This window comes from Rhagoletis pomonella, unplaced genomic scaffold (assembly GCF_013731165.1).
Source record: "Rhagoletis pomonella isolate Grant_MI unplaced genomic scaffold, Rhpom_1.0 Rhpom_scaffold_00002, whole genome shotgun sequence".
Lineage (NCBI taxonomy): Eukaryota > Metazoa > Arthropoda > Insecta > Diptera > Tephritidae > Rhagoletis > Rhagoletis pomonella.
This window is the reverse complement of record NW_023458556.1, coordinates 87,054,517-87,068,715: the sequence shown is the minus strand read 5'-3', so window position 1 is coordinate 87,068,715 and position 14,199 is coordinate 87,054,517. Positions and strand designations below refer to the sequence as shown.

General features: G+C 37.9%; 2 protein-coding genes across 2 annotated transcripts; both read left to right on the top strand.

Moving 5' to 3' along the window:
• Positions 1 to 433: 433 nt before the first annotated feature.
• LOC118755714 lies at positions 434 to 1,612 on the top strand. Its single transcript, XM_036490540.1, has one exon. It carries the CDS (start codon positions 434 to 436, stop codon positions 1,610 to 1,612), a length of 1,179 nt encoding a protein of 392 aa, XP_036346433.1.
• Positions 1,613 to 1,620: 8 nt separating this feature from the next.
• Positions 1,621 to 3,840, top strand: LOC118755704. The gene is made up of 2 exons (XM_036490530.1): positions 1,621 to 2,345; positions 2,541 to 3,840. The coding sequence occupies exons 1-2, from the start codon at positions 1,621 to 1,623 to the stop codon at positions 3,838 to 3,840; spliced, it is 2,025 nt and encodes a 674-aa protein (XP_036346423.1).
• Positions 3,841 to 14,199: the final 10,359 nt, after the last annotated feature.

The following is a 14,199-nucleotide window of genomic DNA, read 5'->3' as shown; positions in this document are numbered from 1 at the left end:
TACCGGCTTAGTCAAAGTCCGCGATTATTCTGGTCATTGGCAAACCGCTCGCTTGCTATTTGATTCCGGCTCACATGCTTCCTTCGTGACTGAGGCATGTGTACAACGTCTAGGACTACCACGAAAAGCGTCCGCAGTATTCGTTACTGGCATCGGTTCATCGCAAGGAGGCCGCTCTAGAGGTGAGGTATTGCTTTCATTGCCGTCTTATTGTTTAGATGAATGCTTCCCTGTCAACGAGTTAATCTTACCCAAGATTACAAGTGACTTGCCCACACAGACCTTGGCAGTTTCAGCGTGGCCGCAGGTGCAAGGCTTATTCTTAGCCGTTCCGCAGTTCATGAAATCCGGACGTATCGACATTCTGGTTGGCATGGACGTCATACAATAGCTCCTCTACGCAGAAGTACGTAAGGGTCCACCTGGCACGCCGATGACTCAACGAACTGTTTTTGGTTGGACGCTATTTGGAAATGTCGATGGATTAGAACCTGCTGCACCTCGTCTACAGTCGCTGCATTGCGATGTGCAGTTGGATAGGGCTCGTACTAGACTGTGGGAGTTAGAAGAAGCGCCGCAAAAGACCCACCTCACGTATGAAGAGCGTCACTGCGAAGAACTCTTCGAAACAACGCACCGAAGAGCACCTGACGGTCGCTTTGTAGTTGAACTGCCGCTGAAACCCGACGTACTTCTGGGAGATTCACGAAGTTATGCTGTCCGAAGCCTACTACGTATCGAGAGACGACTTGCTCGAGACGACGACCTACGACTACGCTACAATGAGTTCATGCAGGAACTTCTCGACATGAATCATATGGAGCTTGCACCGGAATCAACGAATCAAATGTTTTACATGCCGCATCATCCTGTTGTAAAGGATTCGAGCGTTACCACTAAGATGAGGGTCGTTTTCAACGCGTCAGCTAAAACCGCCACCGGAAATTCGCTGAACGACGCATTATTTGTCGGTCCTCAACTACAGCAGGATTTATTTTCGATTTTAACGCGTTTTAGAACGCATCGCCATGCAGTGGCCTCGGACATTGCGAAAATGTACCGCCAAATATGCGTAGCACCGGAGCATATTGATCTACAGCGAATTGTATGGCGTCGAGATCCGACTTTACCCATACAAGACTATCGTATGCTGCGCGTAACTTACGGCGTGGCAGCCGCGTCTCATCTAGCTGTTAGATCGCTACAGCAAACCGCTAAATATTCGCATATTTGTGATAAAGCTTCTGCTGCAATCCACAAAGACTTTTACATGGACGATCTCATCACTGGTACATCGTCCAAAGAAGAGTTGCTACTTTTACAGCAAAACATCTCAGAAATCCTGAAAGAAGGTGGCTTCGAGTTTCGAAAGTGGGCATCAAATTGTACGGAACTTTGCGAAAATATTTCAAATGCATCGAAAACCATATCTCATTACCTAGCCGACGGTGAGGATGTCCACGCTTTGGGTCTAGTGTGGAATACAGCAGAGGATTACCTAACGTTCGTGGTTAATTTGAAGAAGCCACCCGCTATTTTAACGAAGAGAACGTTTTCATCTGATGCTAGCACGCTTTTGATCCTCTGGGACTGCTCGCTCCAGCGACGATAAGATCGAAGATGTGGTTCCAGGAGATTTGGCGTAACAATGTTGGTTGGGATGACGTAATTCCTGACTCTATTGCAATGAAGTGGTTGGAACATCGTTCAGAGCTGCAACTTCTTTCGAACTTGCAGGTAACTCGCTGGATTGGCTCAGGCACAACTGGTTCGTTCACCGAGCTGCATATCTTTGCTGACGGAACGAGCTTACGTCGCCGTTATGTATGCACGCACCTTGCAACCCGACGGCCGGGTCACTGTTGCTGTTGGTCGAAGACCAAAGTTGCGCCGCTCAAAACAACAACGCTGCCCCGTCTAGAACTATGCGCTGCGCATCTCGCTGCTAAGTTGGTGCAAAGCGTGTTACACAGTTGGGACGATCTCCGCTATCCGCTGTATGCTTGGACGGACTCCACAATCACGTTGGCATGGATACAAGCGCATCCTAGCAAATGGATGACGTTCATCGCCAATCGGGTCGCTGACATCCAGGAAATTCCTCCTCCTGAATGTTGGAACCATGGCCGCTCGGAACTGAATCCATCCGATTGTGCCTCTAGGGGTATAACTCCCTCTGAGCTGCAACGTCAACAACTGTGGTGGTCGGGCCCCGAATTCTTGAGGAGCGATGACCAGTTCTGGAAACTAACCTCCTCTAAAAAGCACACAACCGAGATAGGCGTTCGAAGCAAAGTCGTTGCTCATATGACGGGCTCAAACGAGCACTGGCCTATAATGCTGAAGTATTCGTCGTATTCCAAACTGCGCCATGTCATCGTTTACGTACTAACGTTTTTTGTCAACGCTCGAGCGAATACCCCACTCAATGCTGCTAGGCGATTTGGTCCTCCGAGTTGTCAAGAGTAATCAGAAGCTGAGCTGCGCCTGATCAGGTATACCCAATTGTTCTATTTCTCTAACAAAATCTCTCTTTGCAGCGCAAAAAGGCCAGTTCCGCCTCGCAGCAGTCTTTTGCGTTTGCAGCCATACCTCGATGAGAAAAACGTCTTGCGTGTTGGAGGTCGCTTGAAGCATGCTGCAGTTACTCCTGATGTAAAGCACCCCGTCATCTTACCAGAAAACTCTCCGCTTGCAAAATTAATCGTCCACGATATTCACGAGTTTACGTTACACTCTGGACCCCGAATTATGCAGACCGTCTTGCAATGCCGATATTGGCTTATTGGTGCTCGCAGTCTTATACGCAGTATATATCATAAGTGCGTGAAATACACTCGTTTAAACCGCAATCTCGCCACACAATCTATGGGCGATTTACCTGCAGCTCGCACTACCCACGCTCGTTGCTTTACCCGCAACGCTGTTGACTTCGCTGGGCCTTACTTATATAAGTTCGCCCGTGGTAGAGGAGCGAAGGCGACCAAGGGTTACATTTGCTCATTTGTTCGCATGTGCACTGGCGCCATGCACTTGGAATTTGTTGGAGACCTGTCAACACCAGCGTTTCTGAATGCATTCAAAAGATTCATAAACCGCCGGGGCTACTTCAAAGTCATGTCGTCTGACAACGGCACGAATTTCGTTGGCGCTGAGAAAGAACTTCGAATTGGATTCCAGCGGTGCATGGCAGATGCTAAGTTACGTACGTTCTTCGCCGACTCAAATATCGAGTGGCCTTTCAACCCCCCGTCTGCACCTCATATGGGTGGATACTGGGAAACAGGCATCAAGCGCATTAAGTATCACCTGAAACGTGTACTGGGGCCAACTCTATTGTCCTATGAAGAGTTCAACACGCTGCTGACAGAAGTAGAGGCCTGCGTGCACTCCCGACCGCTCTGTGACAACTCTGCAGCTGCTGATGACTTAGAGGTCTTAACCCCTGGTCATTTTATTATTGGTGAACCACTGAAGTCAATCCCAGAACCTCAGGGTCAAGGGTTCTGTGGAGATCTGCGCCAGCGGTGGCAAGCTATTTCTGCCATGAGGCGACATTTCTGGCGCCGTTGGAGAGACGAGTATCTCGTCAGTCAACTGCGCTGCACCAAGTGGTTTCGCACTTCGCGCAACATCGAAGAAGGTGATGTGGTTGCGGTCTGCAACGAGCCTACTCCTTCGACAAAGTGGACGCTGGCAAGAGTTACTAAATGCCGTACTGGTGCTGATGGGCGCGTAAGAGTGGTTCCGTTAAAGACACCGCAAGGCGAACTAGTTCGGCCCATAGTTAAACTCTGCCTCTTACCAACAAAAGGTGATATATTTCATGAAGAAGTCTAGTATATAGTAACTTATCTATAAATGTAATTTGAAATATTTGCCAGTATCAATCTTTTTTTTATGCATTTGTAATTTTTATATTGAACGTATCAAGATAGTTCAAGGGCGGCGGTATGTTGAGTTAAAGTATGCATTATGCTTAAGATTTAGTTGTAAATGATCACAATAGGGTTAATGTCAGCATTGTAGCGCCTATGGGTAAACCACTTTCACATTTTCTTATCGTTATGCACTTCTTGCTTGTACGTTCTTTGCTCATCTTTTTATACTCACTCGTTGTTAACACCTCTCGCTAAGCATCGTTTCTCCGCAATCTCCGCGAAGTTCACCCGCTTAGTTTTTTGTAGCTTTTTACTAACGCTGTGAATAAAGACAATTGAATTGAATATTAATCAAACGCCTTTGATTTTGGAACAAAGACTATTCTCCCGCGAAATCCGCCGCAACAATTATTGCTATTTAAAAATGTAATAAATATAAAATAATTTATTGGCTCCTGTGTACAATTATGTGTACAAGCAAGTTAAAATGAATGACATTTTTGTTTTTATGAACTATACCACAGGGCAACAGGTGCGGCGAATGTTAAATCTGTTTTTGAGCTGATTACGAATCCGTAATTATAAAGATTCCATCACGTACAGATTTTGAGAAAATCGTGGTCAAAGTGTCAAAAAATCGGGTTTTTTTCAATATTTGAGAAGCTCGAGCAAAGAGTAAAATTGTGGTAGAACCTTCCACTTAGGCTTAACTTAAAGCTAGAACCCTAGGCTACTGTCCCTGAAAATACCATCCCTGCACCTTTACTTGATGGCCATTTATAGTCATTTCTTGAACAATAAAAAAAATGCTGGCAAATTGTGCTATTGAAAAAAAAAAAATTGCTGCCAAAATCAGTTTGTGCTGTTCAGTAAAGTGATCTTAGGGTCAAGACGAAGAGATGGTATTTTTAGGGATTGTAGTTGAAAGTTCAAGCCTTAATTTAAGCTTAAGTGGAAGGTTCTATCACCTTTTGTTTAATGGCGGCAGGGACTCAAACTTCGCCAAAAATCAAATTTTACTGCTCAATAAATGACTATAAGTGACCATAAATTCAATGTGCAGGAATGGTATTTTCAAGGATAGTAGTCGAGGGTTCTTGCTTTAATCTAAGCCTAAGTGAAAGGTTCTATCACCTTTTTACTCTTTGCTAGAGCTTCTCAAATATTGCAAAAGCCCGATTTTTTGACACTTTGACCTCGATTTTCTCAAAACCTGTACGTGTTGGATCCTTTGTACTTACGGATTCGTAATTAGCACAAAAAAGTCTATCAAAAATAGCTTTAACATTTGTCGCACCAACATTTTTTTTCATTTTTGTTGGCCTGTGTACTTTATTTTTATACTAAAATATTGTTGAAAACAAGTACTCTGGCGTTTTAGAGTATTATCCATGATAAAAACATTACAAGGTAAATTCATTCTCTCAATTCGTCGGCCATGATTTTGTTCTGACGTTTGCCAACATTTTAAAATCATATAAAATTGAAAATAAAAAAATTAAATTGTTCACAATTGTTGTTGTTTGAGATTGAAAATGAGAATGTGTGTGTGAGTTTGAGTTCCCAACAAAAAAAATAAACTTAAAGAAAGTTTTTTTTAAGTTTTCAATTATAAACATTAAGCTTACAAAACGTTGATTTTTTGTTTATAAAACGCGTAAGCGTAATATAATCGAAAAGGAACATTGGTTATAAGCGTAGAAATATAAACTTGTAATAAATGTTCAAAAGAAAGCTTTTTATAAGCGTAAAAGTGTAAACTTATAATAAAGGTTCAAAAAAAGTTTTTTATAAGCGTATGAATATAAACTTACTAAAAATTTTCAAAAGAAAGCTTTTTATAAACATTTTTATAACACTTTATTTAAAGATATTTCATTAAAAACTCATACATAGATTGCTTAACATCTAGAAACTAAACGAAATGCGAATTTTCAGCGGACTCATCTACTGTGGCGAAAATATAAATAGGGAATAGACATTTTAGCATACAAATTCACAATAACACATACAAATTAAGCATAAAAAAGTTAATTATTACATCTTGTTGCGTGCTTTCAATTACTTGCGGTTATTGGCAAATTGGAAAAGCGACATCGATGCAGCTATATATTCCGCTTCATCGCCGCCATTCTCATTGATGAACTTTTCTGAAAAAAATTTAATACATTTTTAATTGAATGTTAAACTAAGAAAGGATAAGGGGAACTCATCATTTGAAGATTCGAATGCTCCACCGATTAGCGCAGCGGGTCCTGGATTGGATTTTTTTTACCACATCGGTTTTATTTAATTTTTTCTTTTAATAATGGCTGCGTTTCTTTATACATTCCGGATAATCCCATATCACTACCGGAATAAACAGAATGCGTTTGAAATATACGTTAACATATCATCAGGAACGTTCTAAAGAATAAGTAAACAAAAAAGTTTATTCCAAACGTTCAGAATGAATAAAGAAATGCAGCCAATATATTTTAAAAAACGTAAACACGTCACTTACGATTGAAAAAATTTTATATTTACTACTTCATGTCGTTGGCATTTACATTTCATTTATAAGTTTAAGTTATTTATAAACATTCGCTCTCAAAACTTATTAAAGGTTTATTTGAAAAAACTTTTAATAAGCTTAATATTGAAAATACTCATTTAACGCTTATTATAGCAAACTTAATTTAAGTTATTTTTAAAAACGTTTACTGAAATGCTTGTTGGGTTTTGATTTTAAAATTATATTGTTGGCAAACGTCAGACTGCCTCTCAATGGTTTTACCTTGTTATGTTTTTATCATGGTATTATCTGTAATTTATATTCACAATTTTGCTTTGAGTAAAAGTGTACTGAAAAGTCATGGTGCAACAAGTAAGAAAGTCTAAGTTCGGGCCGAGCCGAAAATTAAATACCCGGCGCAAGTATTAAATATATGTTTTCCACCTTTCCGAAAGCTACCACTACATGATAAGCCGGGGTGTATACATTTTAAGTAAATTAGCGTCCTTAAACTTCGAAATATTGAAGTTTCAAGCATTTCTGAAATTTACCGTTATATGAAAAGCGGCCGTAATTTTAGTCCGTTTTCAACAATTTTCAACGGTTTGCTTTTACGTGGCAAGCACAATAACCATACCGAGTTTGGTACAAATTGCTAGAACGGTTAGCGAGATACATATATCTTACTAATATTATAAATGTGAAAGTTTGTATGTTTGGATGTTTGGGAAATCATCACGCGGAAACGACTGAACGGATTTGCATTAAATTTTGTACGCAGATAGCTTATGGGCCAGATTGGTTAATAGGATATTTTTTTAAGAGTTGCCACCTGTTAAAAAAGTTTCATTAAATTAATACGCGGAAACGACTGAATGGATTTGCATGAAATTTTGCAAGCAGATAGCTTATAACCTACTGTAGAAAATAGGCTAATTTTTTGGAAGAGTTGCCACCTGTTAAAAAGTTTAATTAAATTAATACGCGGAAACGACTAAACGGATTTGCATGAAATTTTGCACACAGATAGATTATGACCTAGGTTAGAAAGTAGGCTACTTTTTTTAAGAGTTGCCACCTGTTATAAATGTTTAATTTAATTAATACGCGGAAATGAGTGAACTGATTTGCATGGAAGTTTTCACACAGATAGCTAGGTTGAAAAATAGGCTACTTTTTTTAAGAGTTACCACCTGCTAAAAAAGTTTAATTAGATTAATACGCGGAAAATTCTGAACGGATTTGCATGAAATTTTGCAAGCAGATAGCTTATGACCTACAGTGGAAAATAGGCAAATTTTTTGGAAGAGTTGCCACCTGTTAAAAAAGTTTTAATTAAATTAATACGCTTATGACCTATGTTGGAAAATAGGCTACTATTTTAAGAGTTATCACGTATTAAGTTTAATTAAATTAGTACGCGTAAATGACAGAACTGATTTGCATGAAAGTTTGCACACAGATAGCTTATGACCTAGACTGGAAAATAGGCTACTTTTTTAAGAATTGCCACCTGTTTGAAAATGAAATTTTGCTCAAAGATGGTTTATGACCTGGATTGAAAAACAGGCTACTTCCTTAACCGGTTTTCCGATCAGAACGAAATTTAGTACACTTACTACGGATTTCGGAAGGATGGTCTTAGACTGAAAGTAAGTCCGATAACTCAAGGCCCCTCCCATACAAATTAGAAAATTCTTATTACATACATATCTCTGGAAGTATTTGTGGGAGAGAACTGAAACTTGGTATAGTGATATCTATGTGAAATCAATGATGGCATTAATCGATTGATGTTTTAATCAGTTAGTTAATTCGATTAAATTCAATCTGATTACAGTTAATCATGATTAATTTTAACCTGACTGAACAGTTAATCGTGACCGCGATTAAAAAATTAATTTTTAATCATTAACTCTTAATTTGATCAAGTAGGTTTGGTGATTAATTAAGTTATGCTGGAATTTCCCTGTGCACACAAAGCAAGTTAAACCGGTATGGCTAAGTCGGGTTTCCTCATCCATCTAAGCAATTTCGTGTGCATTTTCATTAAGATATATACCAACAAACGTTTTACAAACTAGGTTTGTGAAAGTTCCCAGTTTATGTATTACTAATAACAATAATTATAATTTTTTTATATTATGTGCTTTTTATAAGCGTAAAACACAAAATAATTACTATAACTGGTGTTTGGTTTCAAACTCGGACAAACTAGACAAATTAATCAGATTTTATTTTTAATTGGATTAACGATTAATGTTTTAAATTAATTAAACGTAATCGCAGCCAGCGATTAAGGATTCAAAAAATGTTATCATTAATCGTACAGTTGATAACGACTAATTAATTTTAATCGTCAAACGCGATTAACATTTTAATCGGTAATCAGATTAACAGTTTTCCAACACTGTGTGAAATCATGTTCATATTCACGGAGAAAAATGGACGTTTTTGGAAAAGAGGCGTAGCACCTCCAATACTGACTGAAAGTTTCATATTGCATATCCCTTCAAATGTTTGGGGTAAAGTACTCAAGGTTGGTATGGTAATACATATGTATGTATGTATGTGAAACTAATACCATACTCATGGAGAAAAATGAGAGTTATAGGAAAATGTGATGTGACAACTCCCATGCAAATTGATTTTTCTATGCTGCATATCTCTGGAGGTGTTTATTGCAGAGGACGGGAATTTGGCACCGAGATGTATATACAAAATTAATTCCATACTCATGGAGAAAAATTTGCGTTAGGGGGCATGGAACCTCCCGTACAAATTTACTTTTATACTGCCTATCTCTAGAGGTGTTCATGGTAGAGTACTGGACTTAGTACTGGGGTATGTAAAATCAATTCTAAATTCATGAAAGAAGATTAGGGTCATAAGAAAAAGGGGCGTGGCACGTTCTGTGCAAATTGACTTTTTCTTGCCACATATCCCTGGAAATTTTTGTGGAAGAATACTGGAACTTGGTATACAAAATGCTTCAATTGCTCATGGAAAAAATGTGAGTTATTAAAAAGGAGCCATGTCGCCCCCCATACATACTAAAAATTTCTTAATACATATCTCTGGAAGGATAGAAAATATTTGGAAGTATTTTAAATTTGTTATGGAGATTTATTTTATAAGTGCCGTACTGATAGCAAAAATTTCTTTTAATGGAAAAGGGAGAGCCGGGTTCGGCCTTATAATCTAAAGCTCTCTTGAGGCATTTGCTACAGTAATGAGAAGTGGTATTTTATCAAGGCCAGGTTACTGAATTAGAGTTGGAAATATTAGAACCCGCCGTGGCACCTCCAAGAAGGTTACATGTTTACGCGTCGTATACCTGAAACCATTTCAAGGTAAACTTAGAGGGATTGATATCTTTCGTATGCCTAGCGCGCAGACGAGATTTTATAATTTCATAGTTTTAAATGGCCTAAATACCTTAACTCGCTTAAAAAATAACGAGCTATAACGAAATGGGCACAGAAATAAAATTTAACATCATTAAATTATTTTTCATATTTGTATAAAAGCGCGGGGTGAAACCCGCGGGTATAAGCTAGTGTATTCATAAGTGGGCGGTGCCACGCCCATTTTCCAAAATTTTATCATAAACGTATTTCTTGGTAAAGAATTGTTGCAACCATCAATTTTGAATAAATTAGCTTTAATATTTACTGGTTTATCGAGGATTTCGTATTTCTCTAAATTACCGTTATATGGGATGTGGGCGTGGTTATTGTCCGATTTGAAAAATGTTCGGCCATTTCGCATGTTATACCAAGGCCAACAACTGTGCCAAGTTCGGAAGAAATTGGTACAGGGGTTACCAAGATATACATATGTAGCCATAAGTGGGCGTGGCTAGGCCCATTTTCCAAAAATTTTTAATATTCTTATTTTCCGTCTAAAAATCATTGTAAATATCAATTTTGAGTGAATTATCTTCAGTAGTTACTAAAATAACGCAGTTTTCGTATTTCTGAAAATTACCGTTATATGGGAGGTAGGCGTGGTTATTGTCCGATTTCGCCCATTTTCAATACCATCTGTCCTACGCCCAAAAGAAGTGCACGTACTAAGTTTCGTTAAGATATCTCAATTTTTACTCGAGTTATCGTGTGCACAGACGGACGGACGGACGGACGGACGGACAGACAGTCACCGCTTAATCGATTTCTCTTTTCATTCTGATCATTTATGTATACATTTGTCTATATCTATCTCGATTCGTTTTGCCTGTTACAAACAACCGTTATGTGAATAAAGTTATAATACCCTTGTGCACAAGCGCGCTCGGGTATAATAAATATAAGGTGATGTCAGTTGGGGGGTGTTTGTTGTAATTTTGACAAATTCGGTAGCCCCGTTCTGAATGATGCTCTCTTGAAGAAAAACTACACTAGAAAAACTCCTTTTAGGTATTGTGCTGAAAACGTAAGAGTGAACATCACTGTCCTTGACATTTCTGTTTAGTTGTGACTTTTCCACTTAATATTTTTTGCAAAAATTGTGATTTGTGTGTATATTCAACAGCTTTTAATTTTGCGATTTTTTGGAGGTTTTCCGGACTTTGGCTACAAATTTAGGTAACCAATTTTAAGTATATATGCCAAGTGGCAAATAAAGACTAATTATGTTTACCTTCCACAGATTTGTGAATTGTGTTTTTTATCTCAGCGAGAAGCTGCGATATAAGTGCGATTTTTGGCTGCAAGTTCCAGGTGAGTTTATTCAATTGGCCAGGTTGTTAATAAAATGGTCAGTAAAAGTGCGTTTCTTGTTTAATAGGTTTTGGAAGTTGTGCCTGTTCACCTACTAGAGGCTGCAATACAAGTGCTTTACAAATAAAATTACGAAAATCCTTTTATAATTCATAAATAATCGGTCTTTTAAAAAGAATAAAAAACTTACTAAGAGTAGTTGTGTTTGTTTAAAAAATTATTCAGTAACTCGCCAGCAACTCTCCAGTAACTTAATTTCTGCGAATTCGCTCTTAAAGAAAAAATATCCAAAAAAGTACGTGAACGCAATTCCAGTAATAATTATCAAGTTTCATGAACAGCTGATAAATTGGTTCTTTATTCGCAGGAAATTCCTAATAAAACAATATATTTTATATTTAAATTGGTTTATTTGGTCAATTTCAATAATAAAAACCCAAAAACAGTTTCCTTATTACTTTAAATTGCATCCAGCAAGTTACAAGTAAAAATTTATCCATTAAAAATGCAGTAAAATCTTTGAACTTCAGGTTTCGATCTCTCAATAAGTTTTTGCGTACGAAAACGCCAAAACATGAAAATTCGTACCAATTTTTCTGGATATTACTAGAAATTGGTAAACCTAACACAACTATTGTTTATTATCTTTAACGTTGTTTTGGTAAAATAATTCTTTAATTCATACTTTTTAAAAATAGTATTCAAAAGGGCGTTAAAATGGTCCTAAAATGTTCCCCTTTTTTACTACATTTATATGCATTGCCGAAATGGGGCTACCGACAAAGTGAGGTTAGGTAACTGACATCACCTTGTTTATTCCACCATGCTGAAAAGTACTGATTTTTTAGCATGAAAAAGCCTAAAGTACTGATTTCGCGCATACAAAATCTGGCAACCCTACCTACTGCAGACGTTCAAAGGAAGGTGATAGGCTAACTAAAATCTTGATACACAAAACAAGCCGAATTTTTCTTACCGCATATCTCTGGAAATGTTCATGGTAGAGTACTGGAACTTGCTATTGGCGCATATGAAATCGATCACATACTATTGGAGAAAAATTTGACCTATTTCAAAAGGGGGCGTGGCACCTGCCTTTCAAACCGAATATTCCATACTGCATATCTCTGAAAGAGTTTATACAGTACAGTACAGTTTATACGGTACAGTATTGGAACTTGGTATGGAGATATATAAAACCCATGGCATACTCTTGGAATTTGAGTTATTGAAAAAGGGCGTGGGGCACCTTCCATACATACCGAATTTTTCATACAGCATATCTCTGGAAATGTTCATGGTAAAGTACTGGAACTTGGTGTGGAGATATATAAGATCAATCGCATATGCTTGCAGAAAAATTGGAGCTATTGGACAAGAGGGCGTAGTACCTCCCATACAACCCGAATATTTCATACTGCATACTTCTGGAAGCGATCATGGTAAAATTTTTGAATTGGTACGAATATATATGAAATCAGTCACATATTCATGGAGAAAAATTGGAGTTATTGGAAAAGGGGCGTGGCACCTCATATACAACCGAATTTTTCACACTGTATATCTCTGGAAATGTTCATGGTAGAGTACTGGAACTTGGGATGGAGGTACTCTGTATATGAAAACAATCGCATACTCTTGGTAACAATTTGAGCTATTGTAAAAGCGCGTGGGCTGTCCCATACAATACCAATTTTGCATACTGCATTTCTCTGGATGTGTTCATGGTACAGCACTGGAACTGGGTATGGAGATATATGAAATCAATCGCATATTCATGAAGAAAAATTCGGACTATTTGAAAAGGGAGCGTGGTACCTCCCATATAAACCGAATTTTTCATAATAAGTATCTCTGGAAGTGTTCATGCTAGAGTACTGGAACTTGGTATGGAGATAGTATGTATATGAAATCAATCGCCTACTCTTGAGAAAAATTGGAATTATTGGAAAAGGGGCGTGTCACCTCATATACAAACCGAATTTTTCATACTTTATATCTCTGGAAATGTTCATGGTACAGTACTGGAACTTCGTACGGAGATATATTAAATCAATCCCATACTCATGGAGAAAAATTGCCTCTTTGAAAAGGGGGCAAGGCAAAGTACAAACGTACTGACTTTTCCTTATCTTTGAATGTGTACATAATTCTTCTGTAGGTATGTTTGTGAGTGAAATTCTAAATGGCTGGAGGGATACCAACAAAGTTTTGTGTGTGTGTTTGAGTGGGTGTCTGTATAGCTAGGTTTCACAATTGGCGCTGGAGTTGAGTTATTAAAGAAAATCTTTTTATAAGCTTTTATTTAACTTGGTCATCCCGCGCAAATCGCGAAAATTTCCAATCGATTTTAAACTGACTTCCCGACAAGTTAGAGACTTGAAATTTTCAGCATAGTTCCAATCACGATGACAATGCAATTTAAAATTTAAATGAATTCCCCATATGGTCCAGGGGTCTTGATTCAAAGGCGGTCAAAAAATAGTAAGATTTATGGCTAACAGAGCGTAATTTGCCAAAGAACGTAAAACCAATATAAAATTGTTAAAGCTGTCGGCGATAGTGTAGCAAAGCTACTTGTGGCAAATTCTGATATCAACCTAGTCTAGATATGAACCTCGTTGTAAGAATTAGAAGACTCCAGATGTCGCCCCGACAGAAGAAGTTAAATATTGCGCCTAAATATATGCCATGCTACAACGGAAATGGACGACACGCCATTTCTTTAAATAAAATTAACTGCTGCTATATGTACATATGTATGTTTATACAAACCGTAAGCAAAGAACATTTTGCTTGCCAAGTCTTCTGTAGTGCGATTCGGTAACTTTTTTAACGACATTAGCAGTGGCTAATTTAGCTAAACGATAATTTTAAAGATTTTGCTATTCAATAAGTACTTTCTTATCGATATTCGTTAACTCAAAATCAGCTGTTTCGTTAACGATTCGACTGTGGCTAAGTTATCGACATTTCGTTTGGTGTTGTTAAATTTGCGTTAACCAAACAAATTTACATACACGCAAATACAAAAAGTGAAAATAAAAGAAATGGCTTTTGAATATGTGGCGTTTAGTTTGTACCGAAACCATGGGATTGCAAA

What these genes read in the sequence shown, in the direction of transcription:
- LOC118755714 (XM_036490540.1), top strand. Translation starts at nt 434, where the DNA reads ATGACTCAACGAACTGTTTTTGGTTGGACGCTATTTGGAAATGTCGAT.
- LOC118755704 (XM_036490530.1), top strand. Translation starts at nt 1,621, where the DNA reads ATGTGGTTCCAGGAGATTTGGCGTAACAATGTTGGTTGGGATGACGTA. An exon ending in CACTGGCCTATAATGCTGAA is followed by an intron (nt 2,346 to 2,540) that starts GTATTCGTCGTA and finishes CTCTCTTTGCAG; the next exon opens with CGCAAAAAGGCCAGTTCCGC.